This window comes from Nannospalax galili, unplaced genomic scaffold (genome assembly GCF_000622305.1).
Source record: "Nannospalax galili isolate Female #2095 unplaced genomic scaffold, S.galili_v1.0 scaffold298, whole genome shotgun sequence".
Classification (NCBI taxonomy): domain Eukaryota; kingdom Metazoa; phylum Chordata; class Mammalia; order Rodentia; family Spalacidae; genus Nannospalax; species Nannospalax galili.
In genome coordinates, this window is record NW_008344488.1 from 930,396 (window position 1) to 953,637 (window position 23,242).

At 41.1% G+C, this 23,242-nt stretch overlaps 1 protein-coding gene and 1 long non-coding RNA gene across 2 annotated transcripts in view; one reads left to right on the top strand and one right to left on the bottom strand.

The window, feature by feature from the left end:
• Nucleotides 1–10,626, top strand: part of LOC115071642 — a 116,222-nt gene extending 105,596 nt beyond the window's left edge. The window contains exon 2 of the long non-coding RNA XR_003850746.1: nucleotides 10,318–10,626. This is a non-coding gene — a long non-coding RNA (uncharacterized LOC115071642). The remainder of the gene's footprint in view (nucleotides 1–10,317) is intronic.
• Nucleotides 10,627–11,744: 1,118 nt separating this feature from the next.
• Rnf152 (ring finger protein 152) overlaps nucleotides 11,745–23,242 on the bottom strand; it is a 92,251-nt gene continuing 80,753 nt past the window's right edge. Inside the window, exon 2 of the mRNA XM_008840644.2 lies at nucleotides 11,745–19,767. Within this exon, the coding sequence (XP_008838866.1) occupies nucleotides 19,016–19,627 (612 nt within the window). The 5' untranslated portion in view covers nucleotides 19,628–19,767 and the 3' untranslated portion in view covers nucleotides 11,745–19,015. The remainder of the gene's footprint in view (nucleotides 19,768–23,242) is intronic.

The window sequence follows — 23,242 nt, forward strand, 5'->3', positions numbered from 1 at the left end:
CCGCCTCCACCTCCCATGTGCTGGGATCACAGGAATGTGCCACCATGCCCATCCTTGATGGAAGGAAAAAGTGAGGCCTTTGCCAAACCCTGAGCCAGTCACCCACACCTCCCTTCACCCTGCCCTGCAGAGCCCCTGCCACCATTGCTCCACTCTAGTTCTCTTCTTGAATATTTCAATAAAAAGATGAACAGGATGAACCCAAAATGCCACAAAACTACAAGACCAACCTGCTTAGCAAGGCATTTCTAGAAAGGAAGAGTCCTTTTGACTAAAGTTTTCAGACTTTGCCTACTACCTAATCTGTCACCAGTGCCTTTCTGCCAATCCCACACAGATCATTTATATGTGCCCAAAATCCCTGGGTAATGGGTATGTAGTAAAATAAATGGAATAAATAAATTAGTTCCTGAACATTGCAAATAAATCCAGTTGAATTAGATCTTTCTAAAGTCACTCAGTCTTGAAGAGTAAAGTGGAGATGGTAATGAAATGAGAAAAGGCCTTTTTACTTGAGGAAAAGCAAGAGGAGGGGTGAAAACACACTCAAAGGGCATGAAAAATTCAAGAAAGAGAGCCATGTCTGCACAGAGAAGTGGCTCTGTTATTTTTGAGGCTTTGTCTTCTCTCTGCCTTTTTCCAGAGCCTCGATTCAGTTTGTCTCTAGAACCCTCTTCTGAATTTGAATCTGGGTCTCTTCAGGTGGAACCTGTAGCAATTTATTGCTTGATAGTGTATATGTATATGCCAAAGACTGCAGTGAGGCTGTTTCCCTTAAAGTATTACTCTTCAGAGGCTGGAGTCATAGCTTAATGGTAAGACGCTTGGTTGACATATGTACCACAACAAAAGAAAGGAAAACGCTCCCTCAGAAAAGAAGCAACCCTAATTCACATCAGTATCTTTTTCTCCTGCTGCCATGTTTATATACTTTTTTTAAGACAGGGTCTCATGTATTCCAGGCTGGCCTTGACTGCTCTGTGTAGCTGAGATAGTGATGAACTTCTGATTCTCCTGCTCTCGCCCACTGAATGATGGGATTATGGGGTACCACATCCCCACTTTATGCAGTACTGAAAATCAAACCAGCTCTTTGTGCATGCTACACAAGCACTCTATCAACTGAGCTACATCCCAATCCAAGGTTCATATACTTTAAACAACAACATTTTACTTGAGTTAGAGACACGTGGGCTAGAAATGTGCACACACATACATTACACACTCATTCATGCACCAGGGGAATGCAGCAATCTTAAATATCACAGCACGCCTATGTCCATCTATTTATTTACTTATTATTTACTTTTTCTTTCATTTTTTGCTGTGTTGGGAATCATACCAAGGGTCACACACATGCTTGGCAAGCACTCTACCAACCCAGCTACCTACCCATCACTGACCTAAATCTTTATTTATTTTGGTGCTAAGGGTTGAACCTAGGGTCTCATACATTCTAAACTCACAATCTGCACTGAGCCTCACTTTCCAGCCCCAACTCCTTTATTTGCATTAACTCTATAATCCTTACAACACCATCAATGGCAGTATAAATCAGGTACCATTGTAATATGAGGAAATGGTGAATTTTATAGAAATCATCTGATAGAACTGTGTACTTTAAAATACAAAGAAGAGCGCTATGGTGGTGCACACCTTCAATCCCAGCACTCAGGAGACAGAAGTAGGCAGATCTATGTGAGATTGAGGCCAGCGTGGTCCACACAGCAAGTTCCAGTCCAGCTGGGGTTAAACAGAGACCCTTTCTTAAAAACAACAAACAAACAAAAGAATAAGGAAAAATAACCCAAGCTTCAAAATGTGTTTTACAATTAATGTGAATTATATTTAAAATATGCATTTGACCTCTGCACCTGTAAATGTTTATATGTTCAAGTTCACCTAAAGGATGTTTTCTTTTTCCAAATGTCCCAGGAAATTCAAATTTCACCACATAATTTAGATTAATGTGCATTTTGGCATATGGGATATTTGTTGAGCATCTACTACATGTGGAAGATTGTGTTGGCAGTTGTTGCAGAAAACAATAATCTTCCTTTTGATCCAGTCACAGTGAAGACCAACATTTATGGTCACACTCACTCATATCCTCCTGTGCCCCTTGCAGAGCTAGGAGTAGGAAACAGGGGTGCTCAGGGAGTGAGGACCACTATAAGTTTCCACCCCAGGTGCCCAATCACCCTGGTCTAGACCTTGATCCCATCCTCCTAAGCACATACCACACATACAGAAACCAAGCACAACAGAATAGACAATGTATTCAGATTAATGGCCTATAGGGAAATACTCAACATCTGTAGGTGGTCAAAGCAAGAGGTAGAGGGGGTCGGTGGATTTTGACATTAATTCTTTTTAACAAGCATAATTGCCCAACCACTCAGCCTTGAACATGAATATTTTGAGAAAGGGGATACGACTTTATTGCAGGAAGACAGCTGAACAGGAACAGCTCATTAAAATGGGTTTGATGGGCAGGAAGGAGAAAGTGAGCTATTCCCCACAGCAAAGCAAGAATCTAAGTGCAGAAAATGATGAGATTTGCAAGAAGAGAGTCCTAACCACCTTGTGCATTCCAAAACTGTCAGCTCTTCCAAAGCCCAAAGTGCCTGAATTATCTCAGTGACAAGACAACTCAGAGACGCATTCATTCAGCAACGGCTGACTGAATGTGGATGCAGATGCTGGGGGATTCAACGACCACCACACAATGGGGACAGTGTAGCTAGATATATCCCAGACATGAACCACAGCCTCCCTCCCCGCAGCAGTAGTACCTGATTCAAGCTCTTGAAAAGTCTTCCACATCTAACCCCATGTTAACTAAATTTACTTCTCCTCAGAGTTTATGAACTCAGTCTGTCCTATTTTTTCAATCATATTTTTGTGATTTTCATACGTTTTCATCACATTTGGGTTCCTTCCCCTCCACACCTCCCCTTGCTGCCCCTGCCCAATCTAATATGCTCTATAATTTCTGTTCCCAAATGTCCTTCAGTGTGGGTCTGTTGACTGGAGCCTGGTAAACACATCAAGAGTCACACCTTTGAAAGAGACTGACTCTCCACCTCCCAGGAGCAATTAGTTGCAAATATTTCCTCAGGTAGAGTTGGGGTTTTTGACCCCCTTCCTCACGTCTATGCTGAGATTTTGTCTGGTTTGAGCTTACGTGGGACTTATGCATGCTGTCAAATACCACCTTTCTTTCCATTTTCTTATTTAAAAATGTGTATGAGACTTGTTTGTGTATGCTGACACCATTGTCATAGAATCATATAAGCAGGTTCCCAGGAGCTTGTAGACTCTAGATCAGCTGACCAGACCTCAGTGGATGGACTTGCATTGGGGAAAGGCTGGGGACACTGACAACACAGTGGGCCTTAACAGGGATGACAGAGTATATGGGCTCCAGTGGGGGGGGGGGCTATGGGAGGGTGCCAGTGGGGATGGGGGTATAAAGATGTTTAAGATTGTTTGAGATGTTCTGTATGAAATACACAAAAATGCAATAAAACCAAAATTTTTAAAAATGTGTATGATATTTATCTATTTGTTTTGTATGGGGCGGGGGTGCCATAGCACACATGTGGACCTGTCACAGGACAACTTGTACCAGTCAGTTCTCTCTTCCCACCTTGCAGGTCCTGGGGATTGAACTTAGGTCTAGCTGCTATGATTACATTATGAAATGTTCCCCACAGGGTCGTGTGTTGAAAGCTTGGACCCTACATGGTAATACTCTTTTGAGGGGTTCTGGAGACTTTAGGAGGCAGGGCCTTGTTGGGAGAGGAGGTGAGTGGGAGTGTGCTTTTGAAGGTTATGTCTCATCCCAATCCCTTCCTCATTTTCTGTCTGCCATTAGGTGAGCAATCTTCCCTACATTCCTACTGCAGCTGCGTTCTGTCCAGCAGCACACCCAGAGTTAACAGAGCTAAAGGCTGTGAACTGAAATCTCTCAAACTGTAAGCCAAAATAATTCAGGCATTTTTTAAACTATGGAATATTCCTTTTTAAATTTAATTCCTTTAATAGCATTGTTTTGAAAATTTCATACGTGACTACTGTATTTACATCGTTTCTACTTTTTTCTCCCCCTACTCCAACTCCCCCCATATCCTCCCCACTCCATCTCGATTTCCTCACTTTTTCTTTAATACTGTTGTCACATATACATACATATGTGCATATATATTAACATCTTGATGGGTCCATTTAGTGATGCTGGGATATACATGTGTTTAGGACTCACCACTTGGGATTGGACAGTCACAAGACAAGTAATACAATAGCCATCTCCAAAGAAACCAAAACCATCACATTTCTTCTCTATGAAAGGTCACAGGAATTGGATGAATCTTCAGGAAGTATAAGAATTTTACTTTGGAGTAGATTTTAATTTCCCAAGGGTAAGGAATGAGGCAGAATAGCATGGAGTAAATTGAGGGCCATTTCTTGACTGACATGAACCTAAGAGGGCATTATCATTTGTCTTAAATGGAATGTTGGGGGCGGGTGGAAAAATAAAAAGGAGTTTAACCAGTACATGGTGGAAGGTCATGTGCTTAAAGTGCATAAAAACTGATAGAAATGTATGGAAGCATAGATAGCCCTTATATTGCATATATATTGAGCATATTTGAGTTTGTTGCTAGGCAGGGTTTCACCATGTAGCCCTGGCTGTCCTGCCTGGAACTCACTGTGTACATCAGGCTAGCCTTGAACTTGCAGCAATCCTCCTGCCTGTGTTTCCTATGTGCTGGGATTACAGGTGTGCACATCTATGTCTGGCTGTTTGTTTTGATGCCACATCTGGCCTTGAACTCACGGTCTTCCTGCCTCTGCCTCCTGAGTTCTGGGATTGCCAAGTGTGGTTTGCCATGCCTGCCTTATTGAGTATATTTTAAAGTAAGTATTACAAGTAGTGACTTAATTCCACGAAACTTACATTTCTGCTGAAAATACTGTTCTGCTTCTATTACAAAGAAAACTGTAAACCTGATTTATGCATCTTGTCCATGTTCATAAGTCTGTTTATGTATTTGCCTAATCTTCTAGTAGTTCCTGAAGAATGGCCCTGTGCTAAAAGGTCTTCCTAAGGGTTGCTCACCAAATCCAGAACTTTGTCTCCAATGCCTGGAAGATATCAATTTATGAATAACTGCTTCTATTCTTTGCTAACTTTTGCATTTTTAAGCTAAAACCACTAATTTTCATGGTTTATAGAGGTTAAAGATGATCCCAAATTGGATTTCCCTCATTCGCTGTTTTACTAATACTGCAAGACTTCTACTGCGCAAGTGACTATGCTAATAGTTGAAATTCCTACAATATGGGGAAAGGTTTATTATCAGGACTGCTTTGAACCAATCATGTTTTTTAATTGCTGATCTTCTTGCTTCTTAAGAGTAAATTATGGTTGGGTTTGCTTATTAGTATCATCTTAGTTTGTTATGGGTTGTTTTTAACCCCACAATCTATAGTAATGAATATTTATGACTTCTTAGGCTATAATTTTCCAAAACTAGACTATGTTATGTATGCAATGTGCTCAAATCTGAGTCATCACACCCCTATTGCTGAAGCAGATGTATACATATTTCTCCCCATAATATGCTCAGGGAAGAACATTTCATCAGTAGTATGTGTGGTACAGGACTTAAATATGCAAATTACTTATAATATGCCATCAAGGCAAATCTAATGCAATTATTGGTTTATTTCATGTTTACATGATGTTGTTTTAAAAGTTTAAAAAGCAAACACAAGTTAATGTTTTTATTTTATTGCATAAAAGTAATTTTTAGAAATCTTTTTGAGACAGGGTCTCCCAGTAGTCCCAGCTGGCCTGGAACTCACTTTGTAGGCCAGGCTGGCCTTGATTGCACAGAGAGATCCACCTGCTCCTGCCTCTGAGTGCTGGGACTAAAGGTGTGTGCCACCACGCATGACTGAAAGTAAATATTTAGAGTATACTTTTTTGTTTTATTTGGGGCAAGGCTTTAAAGATCACTTCAGTGCAGAAATGTAGAGGGTAAGGAAAAATTGTGAATCCTTATTCAAGGTCACTATTCTGGGGCTGAGGAGATGGCTCCATCACAAGAATGAGTTTGGATTCCCCAGAACTTGTGTAAAAAGCTGGGAATCATGGCACAAGCCTATAATCCCAGACATGGCAATATGGGAGGTAGACGCTGCTAGATCTTTGGAGGTCACAGGCCAGCTAGTCTGACCTACATGACAAAGTTCGAGATCAACAACAAAAGGTAGGAGGCACCTGAAAACAGACACCCACAGTTGTTCTCTAACTGCCACATGTCCTGTACCCACACACTTGCATCTGCCTGTTCACTTACCCCCATACAAAAACAAGTAATAACAAACTCACTGTTTCTGCAACTATGCACCACCAGTCATTAACACATGTTCTGCAATGATAGAGTCTTCACTGAAATAAACTGGGACAAAGGGCCTAGAGAGATGGTTCGTTTGTTACAAGCACTTCTTGCTCTTCCAGAAGACCCAAGTTGGGTTCTCAGTATCCCATCCCATTGGGTGGCTCACAACAGCCTATAACTCCAGCTCCAGGGCATCCTGTATCCTCTTCTGTTTTTTTATTTTTGTCTGAAACAGGATCTCCCTGGAACTCACTATGTAGACTAGGCTAGCCACAGAGATCTTCCTGCCTCTGCCTCCTGAGTGCTGGGATTAAAGGCATGTGCCACTACGCCTGGCTTCTAGACCATATTCTAGGCTCTAAGGGCAGAACACAGACAAACAGACACACAGCAATATAGATATAAATCAATCCTAAACAATTTTTTTTAAACTGGGAAGAAGTGAAGCATTGCATTCCCCTTTTGGAGACTCCCCAGGTACATCAGCATATTGTGATGACTATCTTGATTATTATTATTAAGAATAATAATTTTATGATGCTGGGTATCAAACTCAGAGCCTTGTGGATACTAGGTTAGCTTTCTGGCACTTAGCTACATCCCCAGAAGCTTATGATTACTTTCCTATGTCAATCTGTCTAGGGCATGATATCCAAATGTGTGGTCAAATACTGGTCTACAATGTCACTGTGAAGAAATATTTTGATGGGATTCACATTTAAATCAGGTGACTGAGTGAAGCAGGTACTCAGGATGGTGTGGACGGCTCTCGTCTAATTCACCTTAAACAGAAAGACTGACCTCTCCACAGGAAAAGGGAATTCTGCTAGCAGACTGTCTTTGAACTCAAGCTGCGACACCGTCTTTTCCTTGGGTTTCCAGTCTACTGACCTACCTGGAGATTTTGAACTTGCTACCTTCCACAATTTCATAAGCCAGTTCCTTAAAATCTGTTTCTGTCTCTGTCTCTCTCCCTCCTCTCTCTCTCTCTCTCTCTCTCTCTCTCTCTCTCTCTCCCCCCTCTCTCTCTCTCTCTCTCTCTCTCTCTCTCTCTCTCTCTCTCTCTCTCTCTCCCACACACACACACATACACACTATTTCTCTAGAAAACCCTGACCAAACATACATACATTAAGGGCTCTGAAAAGTTCTACAATTAAAAATAAAAATTTGGGCCAGAGAGATGCTCAGTGATTAAAAGCACCTGCTGCTCTTCCAGAGGACCTGGGCTTGATTCCCAGCATCCACATCAGGCAGCTAACAATTGCCTGTAACTCCAGTTACATAGGATCCAACCCCACTTCTGGCCTCCATGGGCAGGTATCTGCACATGTGTGTATATAGGCACGTGCACACATATACATACACACACACACATCTTTTTAAAAAATTTAAAAAATAATTTTAAATCTGTTTTACCCAGCATTTTCCCAGTTGCTTAACCACAAACCTTTTCTTACATAATACATATTATCTTGAAACATAGCTTGGAAAGTGCAATTCTAGCCAGTATAGTTTTCTATAGCTTGTCCAGCAATATTGAACTCCCGTTTTATTCAGAAATGAATCATACAAGTACTAGAACAAAAGAGGCCACACGCTCTTTTCTTCTGCACATGGCATAAAAGAAAATAACTTCATGTCATTTGAACACAGTGAGGCAAAATGTCCACTGTGAGCCAGTTTCACATGTAGTTTATGTCTTAGGAAAAAATAACTAGCTGTGAAATAGACCCATAGCTGTGCTTTCGTAAAATGTTCCTTTATAGACAACTTAGTCTGCTTGGGCCGCTATAACAAAATACCATAAACTTAGTGGCTTATAAACAAAATGTATTTCTCTCAGTTCTGCAAGCTGAGAAATCCAAAATTAAGTTCTAGAAGGTTTGATGTCTGTGAGTGTGCATTTCTGGTCTCATAGATGGTCTTGTCTAGATTCTTCCACATAGCAGATGAAGCAACTTGTACTAGATCTCTCTCACACGCTCTCTCTCCTCTCTCTCTCTCTTCCCCCATTCCTCTCCCTCTCTCTTTCTCTCTCTCCCTTCCCCCCTTCTCCTCCCCCCACCCCCTGCCCATCATTCTCCCTCTTCCTCTCATCTGAGGTTGTAGTCCATCATGCAGGAGGGTGTGGTTTGGCCAAATAACTCATGGCAGGGGAAGCCAAGAAAATGCCTGCACCTCTGGCTTTTTCCTCTTTCCCCTTTTATTCCACCCTGGCCCCAGATCATGGGATGGTGCTGCCCACATTCAGAGCAGGTCTTCTCCCCTTGGTTAATCCTCTCTGGAAAAAAAAAAAAAAAATTAGTCTCTTTTGTAGGGGCAGTAATCTCATGAATCAAGGCTCTGTTCTCATGATTTACTCAACCTCCCCCAAAGGATTTGAACACAGGAATTCAGGGCAACCACAAACATTGAAACCAAAGTAATAGATATTGATGGGCATAGAGCAGGTATATGCAATGTCACTAATCACAGCATAATTAGCCTGAGACAATGTATGAGAGGCACGTAGCCTAACAAGAAAAGCAGAACCCATGTCTCCTTTCTCTTGTATTTTCCCTTCTTGAGCATGTTTCTGAAAATGGTCCTCACTCACCCTGGCTCTTCCTTCTGAACTCCGGAATTCATTCACGACTCTATCTCCTACCAAAACAGACAAATGTGACTTCTTTCATGAAAAATGCAGGCAGATGCCCTTGGGGACAGTATCATTTATTTTAATGAATGCCTTTATTTCTAGCTTACATGACTGTAAGGTCTTTGTGAACAATGAGCTTTGAACACAAAATATCAGAATGTAGCTCTCTGGCTTACTGATTGTTTTTAAGGTAAAGAAAGTCAAGGCGGTCTCTCTGACATTCTCCCACCCCATCCTGAAGTCACCTGTAGATCAGGATTCCCGTTGCCCTTCAAGCCTAAAGTAGACCAGAAAGCCTAAGAAAGGAAGTCTGACCTCTCTCCTTTCTATCCTGAAGATTGTCATGTGATAGGTGGCCTTCTCATGCCTGATGGAAAAAAATGTCCACATACAAGGATTCCAAGAGGAATCTGGACAGAGCTTTCTGAGTTTCCTCCAGTTTATCACCATCAGTTCACACTCATCTATCCCCCAATCAATTCATCCTCATGGCTTGTCATAAAAACACAATTTCCTCTTGAGTCTTTATTCTGTTTATAGCAATACTGAAGAAGGAACCCAGGGCCTTGCACATATCAGTCACATACTCTACCATACTCTACCAGCCACACACCCGTTGTATGTGTAGATGTGCCATGCTTGTCTCACTGATTTGTCTTTTGTCATAGGAGTCTATGAAGTGCTCATGTGTATATATACTTGTACATGTACACATGCATGTGCACACACACGCACATATACCACACACATGAACACACATGTGCATGCACATGCATCTATACATTCACTTTTCTTTCAACTAAAGATAAAAAGCAATCTTGTACAATGGCATGAAAGGAGAGAGAGGAATGGTCTGTTGGGGAGAGAGGTTGAATGCAGTTACAGATGCACCATTTTCTGGGTCAAGTAGAATTGTGCAAGTTTTCAAACCTATAAAAAGAAAAGCAGAGGCTCAGCCTTAATTCCAGAAATGATTGCTTTTCACTCACCTGTTATGTATGCAGCCTAGCACTGCACTGCATGCTTTGAAGAGGGATTTCTCCTCCAGAAATTAGCATTAGAAAAAAAGGTATTATGAAAAAAATGATGAGTTAGAGATAGGATTTTGTTTTAGGAAATTTTGCTCAAGCAGTGTGTGTGTGTGTGTGTGTGTGTGTGTGTGTGTGTGTGTGTTACACTGAGAGTGAGGGCAGCACGGGTGAATGTCAGACCTGGTGATACTCTTCCAGACTTTGAGTCCTTACATGCATTCCTCTTTTTCAGGAACAGGTCAGGATGGAAAGGATCTTGGAGTTGACAGTTTCCAGAGGAGGATCACTGCTGTTGAACTATCTTCCAAGCATGATATGGCCTTTGTAACTTTGAAGTCAAAGCAGCTGGGATTACCGGCACAAGAGTCTCACAAGATTGGGCCAGTTAACATTCCCTTGTTCAGGGGGAAGACTCACAGGGCCTCTCTCCTTTTTGAGAATAAAGGGTTACTGATTGTTGAAAAGGAGACTCTCCCTCTGTGGTGTGATTTCCCATGCTCCCACAAGTAATCTCAGTTAAACTCTTTGATTCACCAACTTAGACTTGTGTGGAAATGTTTCTTTGTCCTATGGTTACCATCTCTGTTGGGAATAAATAGAAACAGATTCCTAGCCATGCAACAATCAGACACTCAAAAGCTAAGCCAGCCTATACCATCACTTGAAGAGACTGTTGATGTTAAGGTACCCAGGAAAGCACCTCCAGGGCTCCCCATGAACCCTCCTACTTCACCCTGTTCTCATCATTCTACAGGCAAAGATATCATCTAAACCCAGCATGGATGTGAGAAGTCAAGCCCAGGGGGAGTCAAGGCATTTATTTACCATCTCTATATGACCTTCTGCCCTCTTCCTGTTGAGTTCTCTGGTTGATGGCCAAGTTCAAGTCTCAACAGGTGATTCCAGCAAAGGAATTGCCACCCAATCCCAATCTCTACTCCGACACCGTGAGACCAGGGAAAGTCACACTAAGAATTAGTAAAATATGCACAATAAATTTCACACCTTTGAAAAATCTAAACTCTCTAATATAAAATTTGATTTTTGAAACAAAAAATGGGTATTGAATTACCATCATAACATTAAATGATGGGGATGGTTTTAAAAGTTGCCAGACACAAAGCATGCTTATACTGGCACCTGTTCAGATCAGATCATTGATAATGCCCTAATTAGGATGAGGTTGTGTATTAAGCTGAATTGAATTTCCTTAATGTGATCCAGCGATCGAAAGCCTGGAGGCTTGCCATCAAAAAGAGCTCTGCAAATTCTCTTTATCATCAATGAAAGCATTTGTTTGAAGACACCTTTCCAGAGCCAAGAGGCAAAGTCAAGGGCCGCGTGAAGGTGCTGTATACAGTGTCCAGCGTGACGGTCTACCTGGGGCCTGAGGTACCTCTAAACAGTGGAAGATAAAAATCGAGCCACGAGGAGCCATGAGAACCTAAGTTGCAAAAACAACCTTGAGTTGCCTTATTACAAATTCATTCTTTGGTTTTTCAAGAGTCACCTGAAAGTCACCTCTACTTAAAATCCTTGGCTCAGGAGCTCTTTACTGCTTTAAAACCCAAGTCTATTAAAATTCTTCAAGTAACCGACGATGAAAATCCTAGTCAATTTTCTTTGTAGGGTAGGGAAGAAAAAAACCCAATGCGTGAGTCTACTTGAAATCATTTTGAATTTTAATCATAGCAAATGTGTTTTAACAGTAGTCATAAAATTAACATTACCACATATACAAAGGACAAGACACCAGTTTGGCATACAAAAATACCATATATTAAAATTGGGTTCATTGGAAAAACTCAGGATTGGCTATGACACTATCTAAACAGAGAGCAAGCAAGAGTGCTTTTTAAGACATTCAGATTAATAAACAGCAGCTTGATATCCCCTTTAACAAAGTCAGAATTTGGCAACAGTTGGACAACAATTTCTACTACAGCCCAGCAGCTCATTTATCTACAGGGCAATTTGGCCCTTTAAAAGAAAAACTTCCCAAATAAATAATCCACATAATTATAAATGAAACATGTCAGGGATTAGAGTTAACAACCTCGGAATAGCATCAATCTTGCCATTTGACTGGAGTATGTTACCAAGAGGCAGGAAGTCCACCTGTGGAGCTTTAGGACAAGGGAACCCTGGCAGTGGTTACATGGCATTTGTTAGGAATTTGTGACCAAATGCCCCAAGCTGAAAGTAGCCTCCACATCTGTACAGTCAGGTGGGGACAATACAAACAAGTGACAAAATATATAAGTAGAATAAATGGCAGCAGCCAGGATACAAACCAGAATAGTCTTAACTCATTTTTCCAACAGTAGTAAGAGTCTCAAGTGAAGACACACCCACAGATTAGGGGTTTTCCACAGCAAATAGGATGCCAGTGCTCGCTTGTACTGTGGCCAACTCTAGAGCAGCTCCAGAATTGTCTAGAGCCTTGATAAATCAAGAGTATCACAGAGGATGACGGGAAGGACGGGCACTCCTTGGGACCCCTTCATCAGTGAAGCACATTCCCTGTGTGTCTTGAGCTTAGGCCTCCTGAACTGAAGCTGGTGGTCCATGCTGGAATGGCAGGCCAGGCGTGCGTGATGAAGTCACTGCAGTTGTCATGTGCTGCTGTCTTCAGTTGGTTTCTACCATGGCTGATGTACAGTGTCCAGTATTCTTTGGTAGCCATATCCCATTACACTTTTCTCATCCCTTGTTAAGTATTTTCTCTTCACTGGGCATATCTGCCTATTTGTTCAGAGCCCAGGGATCTGTCTCTACCACTCCCAAATAAGGGGTCCTTAGTAGGTTGTATCTGAGTCAATCTAGCCAGCATAGTATAAGACAACAGCTACTGGCCTTCTCTCACTATTCGAACATAGATAACATGTATCAACTTGTTTCCTTGAAGGACACATTTGTCACAGTCATTTCCTTTGCTTCCACTCTTCACTCCCAAGCCACCAACATACTGAACCACCTACTTCTGGATTCTCAAAATGCAAACGTCAAATTAAAAACTGACCAATCCTTTGGAAAACTTGTGTTAGAATAACTCAGTAACTCATTCATCAGGCCTACTAGCCCTCGATCTAGTAATGAATTTGGAGCAGTGATCTGGGAAAACAGGGAGAGATAGACGAGAACACCACTGTAAAAACAAACAAAAATCCATGCTGTTGGGGATCTCAAGAGGCTCCTCAGTACTTTGCTCTAATTACTGATTGTCCCTAAAAATATAATATGAATAGTATTAAAAACCTTAAATTAGAATAAAATCCAGGTAAAGAGATGAGTGTTTGAAAGCACCAACACGTTGTGAGAGATACAGAGGGAGATATCCCAGGAAGTAAATAGGGAAAAATAAAAAGATCATTGGCCAAGCAAGCAAGGAAATTTATATAGAGAAATGGGCCACAGTGGAGGAGTTTAGGAATAGTGGTATACAATGTTGACACCTTGAGAAGGGACAAAAAATAAGCTATTTAGAAGTCAAAAATTCAACACCCCACTTGCTAGTTTCCTCAGTGATCAACAGCTTTTCAATAACACGTATACAGTAGAGCCCAACTCCACACACTGGAGATGTCTTAAGATCTTGTTTGAGTAGACACTCCCCAAGGTACCTGGTTTGACATAATATGTGCAGCTCATAGCAACATTTTGTGGTCCACAAATAAGAAAACGGGACTCATAACATTTTCTACTTTATTCTTAACTCCAATTACAGCTAAATTGTGTGTGTGTGTGTGTGTGTGTGTGTGTATGTGTGTGTGTGTGTGTGTAGTAAGTCAATTGTGTCAGAAAAATCAATTTCTACTTATTTTTCAAGTGTCTCAAGTTAAACAAAATCCAACAACTCAGCTTCATAGCTTTTGGAACAGACACCATGACTTCATTACCTTGGCTCTCCCATTCTTCTCTGGAGTGTTGTTTGGGTAAAAACCACCTTTTGGGTGATGTTTTACTGAGAATGAAAGGACTGTCAAGAAACAGCTTCTCCATTTAGGTCAAGGATGCAAGGTGGCCAGTACTTCTGGTATGAAAATAAAATGCTGCCTAAGACCATAGCATCTTTCTGAGGAAAGAGAGGAACTACCATCTTTTGGCTGTCACTTATCATACCAACAACTTTTGGCCTCCTAACTTTCTGAAGTCTTTAAAAAAATTTTTGGCAAACAAGGAAAGATAAAAATTTAAAGACAAACTCCAAAGGACAGTCTTACTCATTGAGTAGTTCTAGACTTGAATGACTCAACCCAATTCTGCCATATTAAAGCAAATACACTTGGTTCACATTACATTGAGGAAGCAATGAAGAGACTAAGGAATTTTGGCATAGCACAGATTCTCAAAGGAATGGGAGCTCTTTAAATGAAAATCTAAATGGGAATAAATGCCAGACTATCAGTAACAATGTGATCTTTTAAGAAAATGTCTCTCAAAATGAATTTTCTGCTTTCATCCTCTCACTTAAAAAGCAATTCTATAGAAGAGCTTCAATAACTTTCCAGTCTCTAAATTCCACTGGACTATGTATTTTTTAACTGTAAAAAAAAAATGTAAAAAGTGCCTTTGTGTAAAGTTTTGAAATTTTTTTTAATGGAAAGAAAAATTTAATAAAAGAAAGAAACTAAAACAATGTCGAATCTCACTCTAAAAATAGTACCTACATTTCAACCTGGCACCTGAAAAATGATGCCCACTTTTGCCTACACCAAACGCAATGACAAACCAGCCAACTTCAAGGACAAACTGAAACATCCTGAACATGGCAAGATGTGCTTGCTCTTGGATCTCACACCTGCCTTACCAATGCAGTGATGAAGTCGGGATAAGCAATCAAAAGTGAACGGGGATTTCATCGGGCTCTTATTTTTTTTTTGTAACATTGACTTTTGGGGGTGGGCACAAGATCCTAAACACAATTTCACAGCACAGGTCATGCACAGCTTGCAAGTCAAACATTTTACAGCTACTGTCTAATGACAAGTTTTGGACAATAGATTCACATGCAACTAATGGGCCCAGAAAGGGGTCTTAATAAAGCACTCTTTAAACTTTACTGCTCATTCCTTGGTCCAAAGTATCTAAGAAATAACCCCAAAGGGCAATCAATAAATTTTTATCATCTTGCTGGAGCTGAGAAGATTTTCTTAAGCCTAGAAAGGAATTTCTTTTTGAAAACTGTTACTAGCCCACAAACTCTAACCTCTTGATGCCATTAACCAACGAACCTCTTGATGCTATTAACCAATGTCGTAGCCACAAGTCATAAGACTAACTTTATATCACTTAAAATTAAATAAAATTCAAAAGCCACTTCTTTAGTCTTCCCCACTTAACTGCCTAACAGTCAATGTGACCAGTGGCTACTCTACTGGACAGAACAGATTATAGAACAATTTCCATCAACCCAGAAAGTTCCATCAAACAGTACTGATCTAGAAAATTCCAAGAGCTATACCAACACATGACTGAAAACACCCATGGACCTACTCTGTAAAGTCATGCAGAGGATTACATTTAATTATATTTCTAAAGAAAATACCTTGGATCTTCCTGACCAGGAAGTATGACTGGAACTCAGAACCAATTTGCCTTTTTTCATCACAACTTATGCCCCAGGTCATTAACAAAAACTGTTCAAAGATAATATTCTGGGTGGTGTACTCGGCTCTACTTAACACAGTAAGCATTCTCTTGCTTAGTCAAAATCATTAATAAAGAAGGAAACTCATGCTTCATAGAGGTTACTATTTACACAACTCTCACTGTCCTTGACATATTGGGGGTAGGGTCTAGGTCCTGGCCAGTGTTTTACACTTTTAAAAATTCAAATCACATGGTTTGAAAGTTTTTTTTTCAATATCTATGTCATCCCTAAATCAACCCTTTTTTCATCTGTCAGAGTCAAAGCCACCATAATAGGAAAATATCTCCAAAATAATCCTTAGAGCAATAGCTGGCATAGCATAGGGCATCCATGGACCCTGAAAAGAATCACAGCCTGACAGGGAAGGTGACAGGTCTAGGGAGGAATAACAGGGCACAGCAGTGCACAGGTCTTGCTGTCCTCTGGTTACAGAATGACAAACCTGCATGTTCCTCTCAATCCCTACCCCATGAGCGCATCTACAAAATGAACCCACTAAAGCTGCTTTCAGCTGTAATTTCTGTGCTTATCACTTTTACTTTTCACTGACATGCAGCTGTAAGCTCTGACTACTTGTGTCACATGGGGTAGATGGGTCGTTAGTGTTGTGAGTAAATTCCAGAAGAAGCCAGAGCAATGGGATACTGAATGACCTTAAAACATCATTAAGCCTATCGAAATTAGCAGGCTGATCTCTCTCTCCTTTTCTCTCTCTCTCTCTCTCTCTCTCTCTCTCTCTCTCTCTCTCTCTCTCATAGAATGCACTTCCTAACAAGCAACATGCAAACCATGGACAGAATCCATTTCAACAGCTTTAAATAATGTTTTTTACATCAAATACACAAACAAAAATTCTGATTTGGGTTATTTTCATTAAGTTGTAAGGTCAAGAATCTACCAGAGTGCAGATTAAATTTGCACTGCTTAATTGCAGTTCTAGCATAAGTCTTTTTAAAGTAAAAGTTTCGTGGACAATTTTACTCTACAGCTTTGTACAAAGAAACACAGGACATCGAATCATCACGTACATCAGTGTCTATATATATGGCCTACAAAGCAAGTAGGACTCTTATTACTTACGATACTACAGGATCAGTCATTTCCTATGGTACAAAAAGGTGTGCCCATATCACTCACAGACCTAATTTACATACAGTCTGGCTTAAAATTTGCAAGGGTAAAGTCCATTTGAAACATAGCATTGTTAATGCAACATTTCTCTCTCTCTCTCTCTCTCTCTCTCTCTCTGTATGTGTGTTTGCATTTTTCTATTTATCAGAAATAGAAATTGGGTCAGACATGGATTACAGCTGCTTTGGAGTTTGAGAAATTGACAGTAACCCAACAGTATATTATGTTATATAATAGAGGATAGTATTTAGTTAATATGATATCTAAATTATTATTACCAAATTAATCCCAGATTATTTGTTGTATAATGCCCAATAGCATACACAATAAAATGGTATTTTAACCTAATTCTAATTTAAGTCCTCAAATACATTTTTCTAAAGTTCTGACAAATTTGAAAGATTTGAAAAACCAGATCTCAATTTTATATTGTATTTTTATGCCAATTACATGTTATCTTTGTATTCTAGAAATACTTTTTTGTTTTATTTCACAGTAATTCCATCACTTTAGTACATGTATGTTGTGCTGTTTGAAGATAACAGTTAGCATACAAATAAACTGCCTCAATCTCACAGGGCTGTTTCCTAGCCTTGCTTTATAGAACCCATCCCTGCTCATCTTTGCCTTCCATTTCCAGGGGTTCAACAGAACTGCAAAGCACACATTTGAGTGGATTCCTTGACAAGTTTCAGTTGCTTCCTTTATTCCACAAAGAGTCTAGCTGAGGACTATATAGCTCACAGCTAAGGCTGAAAGCACATGCACCCAGGGATAGGAACTGACCATTTCAAATGAGCAGATCTCTTTTCATACATTCACATCTTAAAATAGTTGAGCATTTGTGAGAAACTGGTCCACTTACATCAGGAATGTGAGTTGTTCGTTTACCTTGCTGCTTTTCTAAATAGGAACATATTCTGAAATACAAAACATTTTCTTGCTATACCAACAAGAGAAAATTGAAATTCTAAAAGGGTTGACTCTTAGAAAACAACATCTCTCTAAAAATAACCATCAAAGACTGCCTATTAAAATGCTCGTCTGGGTGTGCCATTGGCTACTAACACGCATGACTTTCATACAAAATGTCCAAACTGGGTTGAGGGGGGTGGCACAAGCTCTTCTGGCACTCTCCATTTGTGCCATGCCAATACAGGACTTAAAACACACAGCAGAGGAGCAAGCAAGTGTGGGAGGTGATGTGTGGGAGACACAAGGGAAAGATCCAGGTGCCCACAAGGGGACCAGTGTTTTAGACATTTGACAACTTGTTCATGCCCACAAAGTCTTACTCCCAGGGTTCTTCTGGAAAGACTCACAAACCTGAGATAATCAAATTACACACACAAAACACACATACAAATTCACAATATTTACATTTTAAATCTTATTTTGTGAGATGGCTTGAGAGAAATTGGCATTCGGGCTTCCTGTGGGATTAGGCTTTCTCGTTATTTCTTGGTTTATCTTGCCCCTGTTGGCTTTCAGCTTAATAAACATGTAGCAAGTTCTAATCACAAGTGAAGAGAAAGGAAGGAACATGACAAAACACAACACGCTGGAGACACTTGTTCAAATATTTTCTCCAAAAAAAAAAAGGGTCTGTTTCAGTTATTTTGATTTGGGTGCCATTCAGAATGTATAAAAAGCCTTACCGAGTAAGTGAAGACTGTTGGTTTTTAAATGCAAGGAAGCCGACACAGCATGTCTTCACTGATTTTTTTACATGGATTTGAGGTTAATTCTACTGGCATACACAGCAATTTTGTTTTAACCTACCACCTATGGAATTTAGAGATCACACTTCACCCATGTTTTCAGTTTCACATCTGGGTAGAATAGGTCTATCTCAGGGACATGATTTTGGAAAAATCATAAATTACAGCCCATTGAATACACGATTATGAGAAAGCATGCAAACGTCTTCACAGCTGTCGCCATCAACTCTTGGAACAATTCTCCAGGTATCTTGGGACCTCACCTTCCGTCCTTGTCTTCGGGTGAATCAAGTGGCAAACCAGAGGCCAGTTCTTGCACCAAATGGTCAGTGTCACCCCCCCCATATTTCCTCACCGGGATCCCATCACCAACACCTGCTCACCCCCTAAGTTGGCACCCTCAAGAAGCATCCCTGCACCTGGCTTCAGCCACAGGATATCACAGTGAAGCGCTTAGAGATGCAGGACATGTTGTGCAGCACGATGCCCAAGAGGAAGACCAAGACACAGGCTACCAGGATGACAGTGCACACGCCAGACCACGTGGAACTCTTCACCACGCCCCGCCTGTCTGGCTCCTCCTCCACGGCCTCCTGGGGAGCCCCGCCCTGCAGGGGCTGCTGTTCCGCAGGGATGGTCACCACCGTGACGGACTTCTGCTGACTCCCTGGCAGCAGGCGGCAGCCCATGTCTCCCGGCAGCAGAGTGCGCTCCTTGGAGATGGGCAGGGGCAGCATATAGCACCCATTGCTTGGAAGTTTGATGAAGACTGGGGTGTGCTCGGAAGTGTGCGGGATGGCGATGACCGCCAGGACCTCGGGGTCATCAGGTAGCTGAGACACAGAGAAGCCCGGGGGCAGCTTGGTGATGCCTCGGCACCAGGGGCACCTCACGTCCTTCTGGCTCGTCCTCATCTGCTGGAGGCACACGGAGCAGCAGGTGTGCTTGCAATCCAGCAACTTGGGCCTTCGCCGGGGGCTGTAATAATTAAAACAGATCTGACATTCCAGCAGGGAATCCTGGGAAAGCGTCTCCATCGTGGTGAAGACAAAGGTGAAGGTCAGGAGGAAGGCGAAGGAGCTGGTTCTCAGAGGCCACCACTCTGGGTCTGTCTTTTCAGTGTCAGCAGCAAGTCACCATGCTCATGGGAATCTAACATTCGGGGATGTGCTCATTTCTGAGGAAGAAAAATAATGAAAAGAAGAAAAAAAACGGATTAATTTACTAAAGAAATTGCAATGTGGATATAGTTAAAAGTGTTTATGTCATAGCTCAAAAATCTCGTTCTCAGGTCAAACATGTTCTATAGGTTTCCTGCATCCTCTACCCTTTTTTAAATTGAGACAGGGTCTCTAACGGGTCTGAAACTTACCTTGTTCGCTAGGCTGACTGGCTGGCAAACCCTAGTCTCCACCCCTCCAAAGTTGGAATTACAAGTGAACACCACCATAGGTGGCTTTTTTCAACGTGGGTTTTAGGACTCAAAGCCAGGCAAGCACTTTACCAACAGGGTCATCTCCTCACCCTCACTCCACTCATTTCTAAAGAAATGAAGACCTTCAACAGGTTTAGCCAGGTCAGGCTTACTGGCTGAGGAGGGAGTTGTCTGCTGTTTCTGTTTTGTGCAGTTTGGTGGACCCAGAGTTGGCCTAAAACACAGGAGAGAAACTCTTGCTTCCTGTCAGTTTGTAGATTTCCTAGAAGTATATCTTTTTTCTTAGATTCTCTGACCCTCTTTTCCTGACTCTACTCGCCTTCCTGTAAGTATTCACTACCAGATACAGGCAACTTAATAAGCCAAGTGGTTTGTGTGATCACAGCTTACTCATTTTATATGGATTAGGACTGCTCCCTTCTTTAATTATATTTCTAAATTTCATTACTTTTAATAATCACATACATAAATTTGTAGGGCACGATATAATGTTTCAATATTTACATTGTGTAATGATTAAATCAGGGTTATTAGCATATCATCACCACAAACATCATTTTTTAAAATTTTATTTATTATTTTATGTGTATGAGTGTTATGACAGCATGTAGGTAAGTGGACCCGTGTCATGCAATGCCTGCGGAGGACAGAAGAGGCTGTCTGATCCCCTGGAACTGGAGTTATGGACAGTTGTTAGCTGTCATGTGGGTGCTGGGATTCGAACCTGGGTCTGCTGCAAGAACAGTCAGTATTCTTAAGCACTGAGCCATCTCTCCAGCCCCACATTTATCATTTTAAAGTACCTTTTAAAATGTTTTTCGTATGTGTGTGTGTAATGTATATGTACATATGGGTGTGTACATTTGCATGTGTGTATACACATGCATGTGGAGGTCTGAGGCTGATGTGGGAGTTTTCTCAATGGTTCTCTACCTTAGTCACTGAGGCAGGGTCTCACAATTGAACCCAGAGCTTCCTGATTTTAGCTAGACTAGCTTGCCAGCTTGCCCAGGGACATCCTGTCTCTGCCTTCTGAGCTCTGGAATTCCAGGAGACCGTCACCCCTCTTCAGCATTTAGATGGACACTAGGGGATCTTAACTCCAGTTCCCATGTTTACATGGCAAGCATGTCATCTGCCAGTGTCATTTTGTTATTGGTGCACATGAATTACGCAAAGGAAGTAGCTTCATTGTGCCATTTCCAGGCATGCAGACAATGTCCTTCTTTCTCTGAGGTGATTAAAAGGAACTCCACAGGCTGCAGCTCACAAAGCCATCTTTTTATCTTCTCCTCTAAATCACTTGAAGTAAGATAATCCTTATCAATTGTTTTTAAGAGACAAAGCAGAACAAAGCGAGAATCCAAAACAATAAACCAGAGTACCAAACAATAAATCAGAGTACCAAGGGAGTCACACTAATCAGAAAGAAATCACTAGCATTTTCCAGTCAGCTCTTTGAATTTCATTATTATTTAACTTGCCTGACTAAAAGCACATATTTTTAAAGGCTTTTTGGTAGTGGTGGGGAGTAAACCCAGGACTTCAACATGATAGGCATGAGTTCTAATACTGCTTGAAACTGCGAGCTCCAAAAAGCAGATACCGTTTACTTACTGATCAGAATGAAGTACTAGTGAAAAACTGGTGGGAAGACTGTAGAAACAGAGAATGTAGGCCTCTCTGAGGCTTAGGGGTCCCCTCTGCCTCTCAGATTTCAACAAATGCAACAACAATGGCTGTCAGAGTCTGTTTCCTGTGGAAAGCTTCCACATTCTGCTTCTTTGTATGGAGTTAAGATTCTGGAAAAAACTCTTTACCATGACTGGAGAAATAGTCCAAGATCAGACCTACACATAGAGGTAGAGTTAAAAACAAACAAATGAACAACCCACAAAACAAACCAGGTTCCTCTTTATTTTTTAAATAAAAAACTGAGACTTTAGTATTCCTAATTTCCTTTGAGAAATTAAAAAACATTGCATCCTCTGATATATAATTTGTTAAAATCAAAATAGTTGGATCCTCAGAACCCACTTAACAAAAGCCAGGCATGGTGGTACACTCCTGGAGAAGCAGATAGGAAGATTCCCTGGAGCTGGCTAGCCAGCTTGCCTAGCCTACTTGGTGAGTTCCAAGTCAGTGAGAGACCCTGTCTCAAAACAAATAAACCAACAATCAAAAAGCAATGGATGGCAGCTGAGGAACAATACTGAAGGTTGTTTAGAAAAAGAAAGAAAGAGAGAGAGGGAGGGAGGGAGGGAGGGAGGGAGGGAGGGAAGGAGGGAAGGAGGGAAAGAGGGAAGGAGGGAAGGAGGGAGGAAGGAAGAGAGAAATCAGTATGAGTGAAGGAAAGGATGCCAGCAATTATCTTGCTATTTCTCTGTTCTGTGACACTGGCTAGAGGGTTTTAGAAACTACCATAGTAACTCACAGGTGTCTTCCCTAAAGGTTGTATAGCTTTAGCATTTATGTTTTAGTCTTTGACAATGATGCCTTTTAAAGAAAGAAAATGCAGCTCAGTGATAGAATGCTTGCTTAGCAAGCATCCAGGCCCTGGATTCAATGCTTAGACCATCAGAAGATAAACTCAGGCCTGAGAAACTGCAGTGATAGAGTGAGGCCCCAGGTTACCTACCCCCAGTATTGTAAAGATTAAATAAATAAAAATAATTTAAAAATTCTCAGAAAACCTATACCCTAGGTACTCTTCGATAAGCCCAGCCAGGATAGCAGATCCCAAAGGAAGGAAAAAAGGACACAGGCCATTGACTAAAGACTGTTCGGCCTCAAGTTCCAAGTCAAGGACTTGGGTTTTACAGTGGGCAATGGAAAAGCACCAAAAACTTCAATAAAATGATCCATTCTGTCAGATTGGAAAGACTTATGGGCAGGCTATCACAACATCAGACAAAGATGGCATAAGTGACTTGTGTGAACAGGATGATGAAATGGAAGATGCTAGGAGGTCTTTTATAATAAGGACAAGCAAGACATTGCAGTGACAAGATCAGAAGGGTGAAGAAGTCAGTGAAGTCCTGACAGGGACACAGTGTCTCTGAGAGAAACAGAGATCAAATGCAATGAGTTTTTTTAGGCTATATTCCACTGCAGGTTCCTAGAAGATATTTAAATTATATAGGAAGCCATTACAGAGTCAGAAAGAGAAGCTGAAATGTGAGGCCAACATTGCAGAGAAAAGCCAATGCTAGACACA